The sequence below is a fragment of the Aphelocoma coerulescens genome, chromosome 28 (assembly GCF_041296385.1).
Source record: "Aphelocoma coerulescens isolate FSJ_1873_10779 chromosome 28, UR_Acoe_1.0, whole genome shotgun sequence".
NCBI lineage: Eukaryota > Metazoa > Chordata > Aves > Passeriformes > Corvidae > Aphelocoma > Aphelocoma coerulescens.
In genome coordinates this window covers 6,011,810-6,028,484 of record NC_091041.1, presented here as the reverse complement: position 1 = coordinate 6,028,484, position 16,675 = coordinate 6,011,810, and the positions used below count along the sequence as shown (strand labels likewise).

The 16,675-nt window shown below is 61.7% G+C and overlaps 1 protein-coding gene across 1 annotated transcript; it reads left to right on the top strand.

Moving 5' to 3' along the window:
• The first annotated feature begins 2,528 nt into the window (after positions 1-2,528).
• Positions 2,529-16,365, top strand: OCLN (occludin). The gene is made up of 8 exons (XM_068997262.1): positions 2,529-2,587; positions 4,020-4,750; positions 7,800-7,958; positions 11,645-11,823; positions 12,556-12,744; positions 12,838-13,009; positions 14,702-14,743; positions 15,753-16,365. Exons 2-8 carry the CDS (start codon positions 4,031-4,033, stop codon positions 15,852-15,854), a joined length of 1,563 nt encoding a protein of 520 aa, XP_068853363.1. The 5' UTR covers positions 2,529-2,587; positions 4,020-4,030; the 3' UTR covers positions 15,855-16,365.
• Positions 16,366-16,675: the final 310 nt, after the last annotated feature.

Sequence of the window (16,675 nt, the reverse complement as noted above, 5' to 3'; positions counted from 1 at the left end):
CCAGCCCCTTTTTGTAGCCCCGGGAGGGTGGGGGACGCTCAGGGGTGGTGGCCCCATGGTGGCCACGTGTGACAATTTGGGGGTGGCCCAGTGAGGCTGTCAATGATTAACCCGCGGTGCCTGGCGGTGGTGGCGGTGCCTGGTGGCACTGGTGGTGGCACCGGTGGTGGCACCGGTGGTGGCACCGCTGGGAACAGCCAGGGGACATCGCGCTGGGCCCCAGGGTCGCGTGTGTCCCCTCCCCAGGCGGTGGCGGGGACAGGAGGGGACACGGAGCACCCACGAAGGAGGGGGACCGAGGGGTCGCTGGGGGGTCACCAGTGGGTGTTTCCCACTCATCCCAGTCCAAACTGGGAGCGACTGGGACGTGCTGGCTGCGCTGGAAGCGACATCCCGGGGGACACCGTGGCCTCGCGGTGCCACCGGGAAGGGATGGCTGCAGGTGCCCCGCGGGGGAAACTGAGGCACGGCACCGGTGGCACCGTGCCCGGGGGTCGCTGTGTCACTCCAGGGGTGGCCTGGAAGCGCCAGGAGACCCTCGGGGGTCCCACGGTGCCCAGGAGCGGGGACATCCCCGCGTGGTCCCCGCCGTGTCCCCCGGTCCGGCGACAACGCCACCTCACCCTCGTCCCTCGCGTCGCGACGCCGCTGCCAGCCCGTGCCAGGCGCGTCACCTTCGAGGACGAGGTGGTGACAGCGCGGGGGAGGCCGCCGGAGAAGCCGGGGGACAGCGCTGTGTCCCCAAAAGTGTCACCGTCCCCAAAAGTGTCCCCGTCGCCAGGCGCCGTCCCGGACTACGTGGCGTAAGTGGCTGCTGGGGGACGGCGACAGGGCTGTCACAGCCCCTCAGGGACACCCCGCCAGGGTCCCCGGGGGTGTGGCGGACCCCCAACGCCACGCTGGTGGCTTTTTGGGGTGCAGGAGGTACCCCGCGATCCGGAGTCCCCGGCAGCGGGCCGGCTACCTGGGGGTGTTCCAGGACCAGCGCCAGGAATTCCGGGATCTGCTCCGGGAGCTCCGTGTCACTTGGCACCCCCCGGGCAGCACGGTGGGTCCCCGTGAGGGGTCACCGGGAGGGGGGTGGGTGTGGGGAGAGGACAGAGGGGACACCCGCGAGGGCTGGTGGCACCGGGAGGGGTTGGGTGTGATAAGGAGACACCCCCAGGCTCTGGTGGCACCGGGAAGGGTTGGGTGGCATGAGGGGACAGAGGGGACACCCGCAGGGGCTGGTGGCACCGGGAGGGAGGGGACAGAGGGGACACCCCCAGGCTCTGGTGGCACCAAGAGGGGTTGGGTGTGGTGAGGGGACAAAGGGGACACCCGCGGGGTCTGGTGGCACCGGGAGGGGTTGGGTGGCATGAGGGGACAGAGGGGACACCCTCAGGGGCTGGTGGCCCCAGGAAGGCTTGGGTGTGATAAGGGGACAGAGGACACCCCCAGGCTCTGGTGGCACCGGGATAGGTTGGGTGTGATAAGGGGACACCCCCAGGCTCTGGTGGCACCGGGAGGGGTTGGGTGTGATAAGGGGACACCCCCAGGCTCTGGTGGCCCCAGGCGACACCGGGCAGCTCCTGGAAAAATCCACGAGCTCTGGAATTCCACGGCTGCGCCCCGCGGGGACATTTTGCCTCCCTGGAAGCTCTGGAATTGTCCCCGAACTCCCCCAGATTTGTCGCCTGAACCCCCCCCCGGGCTGTATCCCTGGCCCGCGGCGTGGGGACACCGCAGCGCTGAGAGCTCGGGGTCAGTTTTGGGGGGTCCGGGGTGGGGGGATCCCCTGGACATTCCCGGGGGGATCCCCTGGACATTCCCGGCGGGATTCCCGCAGGATCCATCCCGGCTGCAGAAGCAGCGGCGCTGTGAGTACCTCAAGGAGAAGCTGTCGCACCTCAAGGCGCGGATCCGCGACTACGACCGCGCCACCCTCGCCAGCCCCGCTGCCCCCTGAGCCGGCGACAACCGGCGACAACCGGCGACCACCCCGGGCCACCCCGAGGGCTGGGCAGGGGGTGGCGGTGTCGTTGCACCCCCCGTTCGGGGCTTTTTTGGGGAGCCTCGGGGGGCGTTCCGACCCCCTTCTTGTGCCCCTGGATGTGGCGCTTGTCCCCCGTGGGAATTGGGGACCCCTCCCCCTCGTGAAGGGGGGGAAGGTTTTAATTTCATAATTAGGACTCATTAATTGGTGGTGCTTGTGAGTCTCCGAGTTGTTTTTTGGGGGGGGGGGGGTCTCCAGGTTTTTTTGGAGGGGTCTTCACGCCCCTCTTGGGGACACCCACAACGACCGGGAGGGGGGGGGGAAGGGGGGATCCCCCCCGCTCCATCCCCACCACCCTTGGGGGACCCTCCTGTCCCCAATTTCCCCCTTTTATCACCCCCCAATTTAATCCCCCCCCCCCCCTTTTACCTCACCCCCAAATTTTCCCGGTGCTGCCCCCTGCCCTTTTTTAACCCCTCCCTGCCCGGAGGCGGCCCCGGTGCCCCCCCGCCCTCCCCGGGGGCGGGACCCGGGGCCGGTCCCGCAGCGCCGCCGCCGCCGCCGCTCCCGGCTGCCATTTTAAGGTGAACAAAGCGGCGGAGGAGGCGGCAGGTGAGTGGCTCCGCGGCCGCGGGACCCCCCGGTACCGGCACCGGTATCGGCAGCGAGGGCCGAGCGCGGTCTCGGAACGGGAGGGAGCACCGGGAGTGGGGGGGAGGTTCGTCCTTCCCCGCCGCTCCACCGGCACCGGGGGCCCCACCGGGCTTCCCTCCGGTACCGGGGTCTCTACCGGAACGCAGGTCCCCGCCGGTACCGGCTACGGGATTCCAAGGCGGTACCGGGCTCCTCACTGGTACCGGGGGCCCCACCGGGCTTCCCTCCGGTACCGGGGTCTCTACCGGAACGCAGGTCCCCGCCGGTACCGGCTACGGGATTCCAAGGCGGTACCGGGCTCCTCACTGGTACCGGGGGCCCCACCGGGCTTCTCTCCGGTACCGGGGTCTCCACCGGAACGCAGGTCCCCGCCGGTATCGGCTACGGGATTCCAAGGCGGTACCGGGCTCCTCACCGGTACCGGGGTCCCCGCCGGTACCGGATTCCAGCGCGGTACCGGGGTCCCCACCGGGTGCACACCGGTACCGGCGGCCGAACCCCGCAGCGGTACCGGGCTCCCCAACAACACCGAAATCCCCTCCGTGCTCCCTCCTCACCGGTCCCGGAGCCTCCACCGGCACCGCGGCTCCTCCCGGTGTCCCCGCAGCCGGGAAGGGACCCCCGAGCCCCCAGCCCTGTCCCCTCCCCGCCGCCACCGGGGACACCGCGCTCCGGTCACCGCTCCAGGGCGCTCCCGGTGGGCTCAGACCGCGGGATCCCACGGGGATTTGGGGTTTATAGGATTGGAGCACCGCGGCTCTTGGACACCCCCACAACCCCACCGGTGCCCGCCCTTACCGGGGGTCCCTCCCCCGCCCCTCCCGGAGGTCCGAGCAAAGCCCGGTACGGCCGGAACGGGCTCCCGGCTGGGTTTTCCCACAGGGATCCGGTTTTCCCCGGCGCTGCTCCTCACTCCGGGGTCTCCTGTGGGGTCCCCACATTGATTTTGAGACCTCCCCCCCCAAATTTTCCAGCCGCGATTCGCCGCGTTCCTCAGGGCTGTGCCTCGCGTGCCCTCTGTAATTATTATTACTTCGAAAATTACTATTATTTCTTGCGTTATCATTATTTTTCTCCCCATTATTTCCGTTTTTAATCCCCCCCCCCCCCCCTCCGGATCAGCTTAGGGCCCCGCGTAAGCGCTTGGCTGCTTCCCTCAGAATTCCAACAACCCCAATTAATTCCCAGCCGGCTCTGGGCTGCTGGGCGAGGGAGGACAGGGAGGTGGCACCCGAGCCCGGCGTGCCTGGGGTGGCACCGTCTGGTGAGTCACCCGCTGGCCGTGCCTCAGTTTCCCCACGAAACCACGGCGACTCCCGGTTCGTGACGAAGGGCTCAAAGTCCTTTCTCTGGCCACAGAACCTCCCACGAGCGGCTTTGTCCCCTCCAGGCTCGGCCGGGATGTTCAGCAAGAAGCCCTACGACAGCCCCGCCACCGGCTACGGCCCCGCCACCACCTACGGCTCCCCCACCGTGGCTTACGGGCCACCTGTGGGCGACTACGGCTACGATTTCGGCGCCCGCTCGCCGCCGCCGGGCTCCTACTACATCGAGGATGTCCCTCAGCATTTTTACAAGTGGTCGTCGCCGCCCGGCCTGGTGCGGATCCTGGAGGTCGTGGTCATCCTGCTCTGCATCGCCATCTTCGCCTGCGTGGCCTCCACGCTGGCCTGGGAGTACGGCTACGGCTTCGGCAGCGCTTTTGGGAACGGTTTCGGGGGGTTTTATGGCTCTGGCTACTACGGCAGCGGGGTGAACTACGGCTACGGCTACGGCGGCTACTACGGCGGCGTCACCAACCCGCGGGCGGCCAACGGCTTCATGATCGCCATGGCCGTGCTCTGCTTCCTGGCCCAGCTGGGGCTCTTGGTGGCCAGCCTGAGCAAGTCGAGCGGCTCGCGCTCGCGCCGCTTCTACCTGGTGGTCATCGTGGCCTGCGCCGTGCTGGCCTTCGTCATGCTGATCGCCACCATCGTCTACGTGGTGGGGGTCAACCCGCAGGCGCAGATGAGCGGCGGCTACTACTACAACCCGCTGCTGACCATGTGCAGCCAGGTGTACGCCGGGGGCACCGTGCTCAACCAGTACCTGCTGCACTACTGCACCGTGGACCCCCAGGAGGTGAGGGGGGAGCCCCCAAAAGATGAGGGAGGGACCCTCAGGAAGTGAGGGAGGGACCCTCAGGAAGTGAGGGAGGGACACCCTGAGGTGAGGGAGGGACCCTCAAAAGGTGAGGGAGGGACTCCCAGGGAATGAGGGATGGATCAAGGGAGGGACCCCCAGGATGGGAGGGAGGGATCCCCCAAAAGATGAGGGAGGGGCCCCCAAAAAATGAGGGAAGGACCAAGGGAGGGACCCCCCAAAAGATGAGGGAGGGACCCCCAGGAAATGAGGGATGGGCCAAGGGAGGGACTCCCCAAAAGATGAGGGAGGGATCCCCCAAAAGATGAGGGAGGGACCCTCAAAAAATGAGGGATGGACCAAGGGAGGGACCCCCAGGGGGTGAGGAAGGGACCCCCAAAAGATGAGGGAGGGACCCCCAGGAAATGAGGGAGGGACACCCTGAGGTGAGGGAGGGACCCCCAGGAGGGGAGGGAGGGACCCCCCAAAGATGAGGAGAGGATTCCCAGGAAGGGATGAAGTTGTCGATCCCAGAGGAATCCCAGGAATTCCCAAAGGAGCGAGGGACCCCCTTGGGGTGAGGGAGGGACCCCCAGGTCGGGTCAGACCCCATGGATTTGGGGACAAGCGGGATTAGGGGGGGGAGAGGGGTCAGCACGCGGCCCCACTCGGGTACTGTCCGGCCCTTGGGGTTTTTCTGCTGGACTTAAAGGGTTTGGTGGTCACTCTTTGGTGTCCAGCCCTAAATCCCCATCCTGTCCTTCATCCCCATCCTGCTTTTGGGGTTTTCCTGCTGGATTTAGGGGATTTCATGGCTCAGGTCACCCCTTGGTGGCCGGGGGTGTCCAGCCCTCGATCCCCATCCTGCCCTCAATCCCTCTCCTGCTTTTGGGGTTTTTAAGGGGTTTGGTGGCTCCCGTTCCCATTCCCATTCCCGTTCCCACTCCCATTCCCGTTCCCATTCCCGTTCCTGTTCCTGTTCCCATTCCCATTCCCATTCCCGCTCCTGTTCCCATTCCCGTTCCTGTTCCCATTCCCGTTACCCTTCCCATTCCCGCTCCCATTCCCGCTCCCATTCCCGTCCCCGTCCCCGTTCCCATTCCCGCTCCCATTCCCGTCCCCGTCCCCGTTCCCATTCCCGTCCCCGTTCCCATTCCCGTTCCCATTCCCATTCCCATTCCCATTCCCGCTCCCGTTCCCATTCCCATTCCCATTCCCGTTTCCATTCCCGTTTCCATTCCCGTTCCCATTCCCGCTCCCGTTCCCATTCCCATTCCTGTCCCCATTCCCGTTCCCATTCCCGTCCCCGTTCCCATTCCCATTCCCATTCCCACTCCCATTCCCATTCCCATTCCCATTCCCATTCCCATTCCCATTCCCACTCCCATTCCCATTCCCATTCCCATTCCCATTCCCGTTCCCGTTCCCATTCCCATTCCCATTCCCATTCCCATTCCCATTCCCGTTCCCGTTCCCGTTCCCGTTCCCATTCCCGTCCCCATTCCCATTCCCGCTCCCGTTCCCATTCCCATTCCTGTCCCCATTCCCGTTCCCGTTCCCGTCCCCGTTCCCATTCCCGTTCCCATTCCCGTCCCCGTTCCCGTTCCCGTTCCCGTTCCCGTTCCCATTCCCGTCCCCATTCCCATTCCCGTTCCCATTCCCATTCCCATTCCCGTCCCCATTCCCATTCCCGTCCCCATTCCCGTCCCCGTTCCCATTCCCGGCCAGGCTGGAAGTGCCGCATTCCAGCCCCGCCCCTCCCGAGCCGCCGGGGCCGTGCGGGGCCCGGGCTCAGGGATCGGGATCCTGCCCAGGGTTTGGGATCGCGGCGCCGCCGCTCCTGAGCCCTGCCAGGGCCTGTGGGGGCCCACTGGGTTTAGGGATTGGGATCCTGGGAATGGTTTGGGATCTCTCCTTCCCAAGTCCCAAACCTTTCCCGGCTCTTCCAGAGTCCCAAACCTTTCAGAATCCCAGACCCTTCAGAATCCCAAACCTTCCTGTCCTTCCCAAATCCCAAACCCTTCAGAATCCCAGACCTTTCAGAATCCCAAACCTTTCCCTGCCCTTCCCAAATCCCAAACCTTCCCAAATCCCAAACCCTTCAGAATCCCAAACCTTTCCCTGCCCTTCCCAAATCCCAAACCTTCCCAAATCCCAAACCCTTCAGAATCCCAAACCTTCCTGTCCTTCCCAAATCCCAAACCCTTCAGAATCCCAGACCTTTCAGAATCCCAAACCTTTCCTTGCCCTTCCCAAATCCCAAACCTTCCCAAATCCCAAACCCTTCAGAATCCCAAACCTTTCCCTGCCCTTCCCAAATCCCGGGATGAGGCCCCTCAGGGATCCCAGAGATTCTGGGGTGCGAGGGAGGATTGGAATGGGGGGGCTTGATTTTCCCATGGAGATGGGAAAGGTTTGGGATTGGGGAAGGTTTAGGATTCAGGAAGGTTTGGGATTTGGGGAAGGTTTGGGATTCAGGAAGGTTTGGGATTCAGGAAAGGTTTGGGATTGGGAAAGGTTTGGGATTGGGGAAGGTTTAGGATTCAGGAAGGTTTAGGATTCAGGAAGGTTTGGGATTCAGGAAGGTTTGGGATTGGGAAAGGTCTGGGATTCAAGAAGGTTTGGGATTCAGGAAGGTTTGGGATTCAGGAAGGTTTAGGATTCAGGAAGGTTTAGGATTCGGGAAGGTTTGGGATTGGGGAAGGTTTAGGATTCGGGAAGGTTTGGGATTGGGAAAGGTTTGGGATTCAGGAAGGTTTGGGATTCAGGAAGGTTTGGGATTCGGGAAGGTTTGGGATTCGGGAAGGTTTGGGATTCGGGAAGGTTTAGGATTCAGGAAGGTTTGGGATTCGGGAAGGTTTGGGATTCGGGAAGAACAGGGAACCTTTGCAACTCAGAATTCGGGAACATCTGGGATTTAGGACCTACAGCAAACCTTTCCCCTTCGGGGGTTCATCCAACCCCGTGAAGATTTCCGGGATCAAATCCCCGATTCCTGGCGCTCCCGGCCGATGCCAGGAATTCCCAAATCCCGATGTTCCCGTTCCAGGCCGTGGCCATCGTCTGTGGCTTCCTGATCGTGCTCCTGCTGTGCCTCATCTGCCTCTTCGCCCACAAGACGCGGAGCAAGATCTGGAAATATGGGAAACCCAACATTTTTTGGGATAAAATCCCGGCGGTCCCGGAAGGGCCGGATGTGGAGGAGTGGGTGAGTCCCGGGAATGTTGGGAATTCCGGGAATGGGATCCGGGAGATGCTTCCCGACGGTCCCGGCTTTGGGATGTGGGTGCTGGGAGGGGCTTTGGGGGGGGGGGGATTTGGGGAATTTAAGGGGGTTTGGGGACACCAGGAGGGGTTGGGGACACCAGGAAGGGACTTTAGGGGGGGTTTGGGGACTTTAGGGGAGGTTTGGGGATTTTAGGGGGGGTTTGGGGACTTTAGGGGAGGTTTGGGGACACCAAGAAGGGACTTTAGGGGGCGTTTGGGGACTTTAGGGAGGGTTTGGGGACTTTAGGGGGGGTTTGGGGACACCAAGAGGGGACTTTAGGGGAGGTTTGGGGACTTTAGGGGGGGTTTGGGGACACCAAGAAGGGGTTGGGGACACCAAGAAGGGACTTTAGGGAGGACTTTAGAGGGATTTGGAAAAGTTAGGGGGGATTTGGGGACTTCAGGAAGGGTTTGAGGACACCAAGAGGGGACTTGAGGGGGGGTTGGGGACACCAGGAGAGGTTTGGGGACACCAGGATTGTGTAGGGACCCCAAGAGGGTTTGGGAACCTCAGGAGGAGTTTGGGGACACCAAGAGGGGACTTGAGAGGGGTTTGGGGACACCAGGATTGTGTAGGGACCCCAAGGGGATTTGGGGACTTGAGGAGGAGTTTGGGGGACCTCGGGAAATTTGGGGACTTGAGGAGGAGTTTGGGGGACCTCGGGAAGTTTGGGGACTTCAGGAGGAGTTTGGGGGACACCAAGAGGGTTTGGGGACGTTGCCAGGTGCCACTGCCAGGTGCCACCGCGGGGCCACCGCGCTCGGTTTCGGTCTGGCCAATGATTCACCGGGAGGTGGCACCGGGAGGTGGCACCGGGAAAAGGAGGAAGAATTCCCGGCTGGTGGCAGCTGGTGGCACCTGGATGGGGACCCTGGCGACATGAGGGAAGGAGCTGCTGGCCCCGAGCGTGGCTTTGGGGCCACTCCTGTCCCTGTCCCCATCCCCGTCCCCAATCCTTCAGCTGCTCTCCAGCCTGGGAATTTGGGGCTGTGTCCTTGTGGCCCCCCCACCCCACCCCACTCCTGGCTCTGGGTCCCCTCATGTCCCCAAGCCCCACTCCTGGTGTCCCCTGGGTCCCCTCATGTCCCCACCCCATTGTCCCTGTGTCCCCAAACCTCTCTCTGTGTCCCCACTCCTCTCTCTGTGTCCTCACCCCATTGTCCCCACCCCTCTCTCTGTGTCCCCACCCCACTGTCCTCATGTCCCCACTCCTCTCTCTGTGTCCCCAAACCTCTCTCTGTGTCCCCACCCCATTGTCCCCCCTGTCCCCACTCCTCTCTGTGTCCCCTGTGTCCTCCCCACTCCTGTCCCCCCTGTCCCCACATCTCTCCTCGGGTCCCCAATCCTCTTTCTGTGTCCCCCCAACACCTCACCCCCTGTCCCCACTCCTGTCCCCGTGTCCCCAGTCCTCTCCCCTGTCCCCACCACCGTCCCCTCTCCTGTCCACCGTCCCCTGTCCCCTGTCCCCACTCCCATCCCCTGTCCCCAATCCTGTCCCCTGTCCTACTCCTGTCCCCTCTGTCCCCTGTCCCCACTCCCATCCCCTGTCCCCTCTCCCCCCTGTCCCATGTCCCCCATCCCTGCTGTCCCCACTCCCATCCCCTGTCCCCAATCCTGTCCCATGTCCCCAGTCCTGTCCCCATATCCCCACTCCCATCCCCTGTCCCCACTCCTGTCCCCTGTCCCCTCTCCCCCCGTCCCATGTCCCCCATCCCTGCTGTCCCAATCCCATCCCCTGTCCCCAATCCTGTCCCGTGTCCCCAATCCTGTCCCCATATCCCCACTCCCGTCCCCTGTCCCCAATCCTGTCCCGTGTCCCCACTCCCATCCCCTGTCCCAATCCCATCCCCTGTCCCCACTCCCATCCCCTGTCCCCAATCCTGTCCCCCTGTCCCCACTCCCATCCCCTGTCCCCAATCCTGTCCCCCTGTCCCCACTCCCATCCCCTGTCCCCAATCCTGTCCCATATCCCCACTCCCGTCCCGTGTCCCCAATCCTGTCCCCTGTCCCCACTCCCATCCCCTGTCCCCACTCCCATCCCCTGTCCCCAATCCTGTCCCCATATCCCCACTCCCGTCCCCTGTCCCCAATCCTGTCCCCTGTCCCACTCCCATCCCCTGTCCCCAATCCTGTCCCCCTGTCCCCCTCTCCCCCATCCCCCCCCACCCCCTCTCCCACTGGGATTTCCCCTCGGGCCCCGCTCCCTTTGTTCCTTTCCCTTTTATTTCGTTCCCATTTATTTACTCCAAGTCCCTCCCTGGCCGAGCATTTCCTGTCCCCCTGGGGACCCGCGACCCCCTCCCGGTGCCACCCTCCCTGTCCCCACCCCCCTTTTCAGGGCTGTCACCCCCTTTTGGGGCCATCACGCTCGATGGGGCCACCCCACAGTGCCACCGCGGCTTTTGGGGACACACCTGGTGGCCCCCGGGGAGGGGACAACGACGGAAGCGGCGATGTCCGGCCGGATGTCCCCAAGGCCACCGAGCCGGAGGGGACCGGCGTCCGGCACAAAAAACCCCACAAAGGGCAGGAAGGAAGGGGACAGGGGACAGCCGGATGTCCCTTTGTCCCTTTGTGGGGCCGCAGGGGACACGCGCGGCCACCCCAAATCCTTGGGGGGAGGAGGAGGTGCGGGTGTCACCCCGGGGATGTCGCCGCCCCCCAGGCTGGGTCACGCTGGCGCTCCGGGGGGATTTGGGGTTTTTTTTGGGTTTTTTTGGGGTTGTGGGGTTTTTTTTGGGTGGGGGTTGGGTCCTTCCTCAGCCCCACACCCCAAATCCCCCATTCCGAGCTCCATCCCCACCTCCAGAGTCATGGGGGACGCTCGAATTCCAGGGATTGTCCCTGGATTTTCCAAGGGGGTTTCCTTGGATTTGGGGTCCCTCCTGAGTCTGGGGGTGACCCCATAAAAGGTTCTGCGGGCGCTGGTGGGGTTTGGGGTGTCCCTGAGGGATTTGGGGGATTCCTGGAGGGTTTGGGATATCCCTGGGAATTTTGGGGGAATCCAGGGGGGACAAGGACCCCTCGTTCCCATGGATTTTCCGCGGGATTTCTCAGGGAATTTTCAGGGATTTCTTGAGGAATTTTCGGGCGTTTCTCAATGAATTTTCAGGGAATTCTTGACAATATCTCGGGGAATTTTCAGGGATTTCTCGGGGAATTTTCAGGGATTTCTTGGGGAACTTTCAGGGATTTCTTGACGATTTCTCGGGGAATTTTCAGGGATTTCTTGGGGAACTTTCAGGGATTTCTTGACGATTTCTCGGGGAACTTTCAGGGATTTTTCGGGGATTTCTCGGGGAGTTTTCAGGGAATTTTCAGGGAATTTTCAAGGAATTCTCGACGATTTCTTGGGGAATTTTCGGGGATGTTTTGGGGAATTTTCAGGAATTTCTCGACGATTTCTCAGGGAATTTTCAGGGATTTCTCAGGGAATTTTCAAGGAATTCTCGACGATTTCTCGGGCAATTTTCAGGGAACTCTCAACGATTTCTCAGGCATTTCTCAGGAAATTCCCGGGCAATTTTCAGGGAATTTTCGGGCACTTCTCCTTGATCCCAGATGATTTTCCCCCTCCCCACCCCGCCCTCCCCAAACCCTCAAACCACCCCCGGTCCGTGCCGCAGGTGAAGAACGTTTCGGGCGGGGCGAGCGTTCCGGACGAGGCGGCGACCGTGGCGTACTCGGAGAAAGCCGCGAGCCCCGCCCTGGCCCCGCCCTACAGCCCCCCGTCCTACAGCGACCCCCCCCAAAACGGCTTCGGACCCCCCCCGACCCCCGGCACCCGCGACGGGGGCTGGAAAAGGTGGGGAGGGGTCGGGAGAGGTGGGGGAATATGGGGAGGGGTCGGGAAAAAGGGTGGGAGAGGGGTGGGGAGAGGATGGGAAATATGGGGAGGGGTCGGGGAAGGATTTGAAGGGGTCGGGAGAGGGGTGGGAAAGGTGGGGAGGGGAGGGAAAGGGATGGGAATGTGGGGTGGGGTCGGGAAATATGGGGAGGGGTCGGGAAAAGATTGGAGGGGTCGGGAAATATGGGGAGGGGTCGGGAAAGGGTTTGAAGGATCGGGAGAGGGGTGGGAGGGGTCGGGAAAGGTGGGGAGGGGTCGGGAAAGGATGGGAGAAGGTGGAAAAGGTGGGAGGGGGCGGGAAAAGGGGGAAAAAGCTCGGGAAAGGAGGAAATCCCAATGTTCACCCCCCCCCCCCATTCCCCCATGCCAAACCCCATGTCCCCGTGTCCCCCTCAGTGACCCCCGGGAGGAGCCCCCAAATCCCCCAAAACCCCCTGTGACCCGCTGATGTCCCCATATCCCCCTCAGTGACCCCCAGGAGGATCCCCCCAGCCCCACAGAGGGGACGGAGTGGGACCAGCCCCCCCAAAACCCCCTGTGACCAACCCATGTCCCCCTCAGTGACCCCCCAGGACCAGCCCCCCAAATCCCCCTGTGACCCACTGATGTCCCCATGTCCCCCTCAGTGACCCCCAGGAGAAGCCCCCCAAAACCCCCTGTGACCAACCCATGTCCCCATGTCCCCCTCAGTGACCCCCGGGAGGATCCCCCCAGCCCCACAGAAGGGAAATCTCGAGACCCCTCCCCAACCAAACCCCCAACCCGCCGGGGCCGCCGGCGCCGCCGGCAGCAGCCCGAACTGGAGGAATCCCAGTACGAGACCGATTACACCACGGCCGTGGAGTCGGGGGACGAGCTGGACCGCCAGCAGTGGCACAGGTGGCACGGCTGCGGGCGGGCAGGGGGGCGCTCGGGGGGCTGTGCCCATCGCTGACCGCCCCCCGCCCTGCCCCCCGCCCTGCCCCCCGCCAGGCTGTACCCCCCGATCGGCTCGGACGGGGCGCGGCAGAGGTACAAGGAGGAGTTTGCGGCGGAGCTGCGGCGCTACAAGGAGCTCTGTGCCCACATGGACGGCGTCAACGAGCGGCTGGCACAGCTGGGCAAACAGCTGGATGAGGTGGCCGAGGACAGCGCCCAGTACCAGGTGCTGGGATGGGGTGGGATCAGATCAATGGGATGGGATCAGTGGGATGGGATGGGATGGGATGGGATGGGATGGGATGGGATGGGATGGGATGGGATGGGATGGGATCAATGGGATGGGATGGGATGGGATGGGATGGGATGGGATGGGATGGGATGGGATGGGATGGGATGGGATGGGATGGGATGGGATGGGATGGGATGGGATGGCATGGATGGCATGGCATGGGATCAATGGGGTGGGATGGGATGGGATTGATGGGATGGGATCAATGGGGTGGGATGGGATGGGATTGATGGGATGGGATGGGATGGGATCCATGGGATGGGATTGCATTGATGGGATGGGATCAATGGGATGGGATCGATGGGATCAGTGGGATGGGATCGATGGGGTGGGATTGGATCGATGGGATGGGATTGGATTTATGGGATGGGATGGGATGGGGTGGGATGGGATGGGATTGGATCGATGGGATGGGATTGGATCGATGGGATGGGTCAATGGGGTGGGATCGATGGGATGGGTCAATGGGGTGGGATCGATGGGATGGGATTGATGGGATGGGGTGGGATTGGATCGATGGGATAGGATGGGACTGATGGGATGGGGTGGGATCAATGGGATGGGATCTATGGGATCAGTGGGATGGGATTGGATTGATGGGTTTGGGATCAGATCAATGGGATGGGATGGGGTGGGATCACTGGGATGGGATTGATGGGATGGGATCGATGGGATGGGATCAATGGGATGGGATGGGATCAGTGGGATGGGATCAGTGGGATGGGATCAGTGGGATGGGATCGATGGGATGGGATCAATGGGATGGGATCAATGGGATGGGATGGGATCAGTGGGATGGGATTGATGGGATGGGATCAGTGGGATGGGATTGATGGGATGGGATCGATGGGATGGGATCAGTAGGATGGGATCAGTGGGATGGGATCAGTGGGATGGGATGGGATCAGTGGGATGGGAGGTGTAGTGGGCCTGGGACACCGATGGGAACGGGGGATGGATTTTGTGGAGGCTCTGGGATGCTGCGGGGTACAGGGGATGGGGGGTTTGGGATGGATTCTGTGGGGTTTGGGATGGATTCTGTGGGATTTGGAATGGATTCTGTGGGGGATTTGGGATGGATTCTGTGGGGTTTTGGGATGGATTCTGTGAGGTTTTGGGATGGATTCTGTGGGGTTTTGGGATGGATTCTGTGGGATTTGGGATGGATTCTGGGGGGGTTTTGGGATGGATTCTGTGGGATTTGGGATGGATTCTGGGGGATTTGGGATGGATTCTGTGGGGTTTGGGATGGATTCTGTGGGGGATTTGGGATGGATTCTGTGGGGATTTGGGATGGGTGTCGGAGAGGGTCTGGGATGCTGAGGGGTTTTGGGATGGATTTTGTGACAGATTGGGAATCCCTCCATTTCCCCCCTTTTTTCTTCCCATTTTTCTCCCCTTTCCCCCCATTTTTCCCCATTTCCCCCCATTTTTCCATTTTTTTCCCCCATTTTTTCCCCATTCCCCCCCATTTTTCCCCTCATTTTTCCCCATTTTTTCCCCCATTTTTCCCCCCAATTTTTTCCCCATTTTCCCCCATTTTTCTCCATTTTTCCCCATTTTTCCCCATTTTATTTCCCCATTTTTCCCCATTTCCCCCTCTTTTCCCCCTCCCTGTCCCCACAGGCCCTGGCCGAGGAGTACAACCACCTCAAGGACCTGAAGCGGGTGAGTTTTGGGGTGGAGGGGCCGATTTTTGGGGTCCACCCCCCCCATCTTTCCAAGGACACATCCCCTGTGACCCCAAACATCCCCAAACCCTGAACCCCCCCCAAACCCTGAGCCCCCCCAAACCCTGACCCCCCCAAATCCTGACCCCCTCAAATCCTGACCCCCCAAACCCTGAACCCCCCCCAAACCCTGACCCCCCCCTCAAACCCAATCCCTGACCCCCCCCAAATCCTGATCCCCCCAAACCCTGAAACCCCAAACCCAAACCCTGACCCCCCAAACCCTGACCCCTCAAACCCAAACCCTGACCCCCCAAATCCTGACTCCCCAAACCCTGAACCCCCCCAAATCCTGAACTGCCCCAAATCCTGACCCCTCCTCAAACCCAATCCCTGACCCCCCCCAAACCCTGACCCCCCAAACCCTGACCCCCCCCAAACCCTGACCCCCCCAAATCCTGACCCCCCCAAATCCTGACCCCTCCTCAAACCCAAATCCTGACCCCCCCAAACCCTGACCCCCCCAAATCCTGACCCCCCCCCAAACCCTGAACCCCCCCAAATCCTGACCCCCCCCCAAACCCTGAACCCCCCCAAATCCTGAACTCCCCCAAACCCTGACCCCCCCAAATCCTGACCCCCCCTCAAACCCAATCCCTGACCCCCCCTCAAACCCTAATCCCCCAAACCCAAACCCTGACCCCCCAAATCCTGACCCCCTAAACCCTGAACCCCCCCAAATCCTGACCCCCCAAACCCTGAACCCCCCCAAATCCTGAAACCCCTCAAACCCTGAACCCCCCAAACCCTGACACCCCCTCAAACCCAATCCCTGACCCCCCCTCAAACCCTGACCCCCCCAAACCCAAACCCTGACCCCCCAAACCCTGACCCCCCAAACCCAAACCCAAACCCTGACCCCCCCAAACCCAAACCCAAACCCTGACCCCCCCAAACCCTGACCCCCCCAATCCTGACCCCCCCAAACCCAAACCCTGCCCCCCCAGAGCCCGGAATACCAGGACAAAAAGCAGGAATCCAAAACGCTCCGGAACAAACTGTTCCACATCAAGAGGATGGTGAGCGACTACGACCAACTCCGGGGCTGACCCCAAAAGCCCCCACCCCACAACAAAAAAAGGGACATTGGGATGGATTTGGGAGGGGACAACGACACCCCAAAAAATCCCCCTCTCCCCCCCCCAACCCCCTCCAAAGACTTTTGTGCCTTTGTATGAAAAAACCCCAAAATTCCTCATTTTAAGCCCTCCCCGGTGCCAAGGGTGGGATGGGGGGGGGGGTTGTGTGACCCCCCCCAAAAATGTCCCTAAATGTCCCCTAAATGTCCCCTCCACCCTCTGGGACCCCCCTCCAGTGCCTTCCCCAGGTTGTAAATAGGGTTTTTTATGGGGTTTGCACCCCCCTGGTTGCCTTAAAGGGGTTGGGGGGGTCCCAAATTGTGGGGGATGGGGGGACACACACACACAAAAAACCCTTTAGGGGACCCCGATCCCAAAATATTTTGTAGGGAAGCGGTGGGAATTGTGTGATATTGTAATTGTGTCTGGGTTTTGGTTTGTTTTTTTTTTTTAATAAATGAAGTGTAATTGTTGATTTTAATTTGGGGCCAGGGTGAAAGGGGAGGTGGTCGAAAGCTCCCTAAATTTGGGAGGGAAATCCCAAATCCCAAATCCCAAATCCATCCCTCCCCCAGCCTTGGGAAGAGAAATCCCAATTCCCCCCCAAATTTCGGAGGGAAATCCCAAATCCCAAATCCGTCCCTCCCCCAGCCTTGGGAAGAGAAATCCCAATTTCCCCCCAAATTTCGGAGGGAAATCCCAAATCCCAAATCCCAAATCCATCACTCTCTCCTCCCCCAGCCTTGGGAAGAGAAATCCCAATTTCCCCCCAAATTTCGGAGGGAAATCCC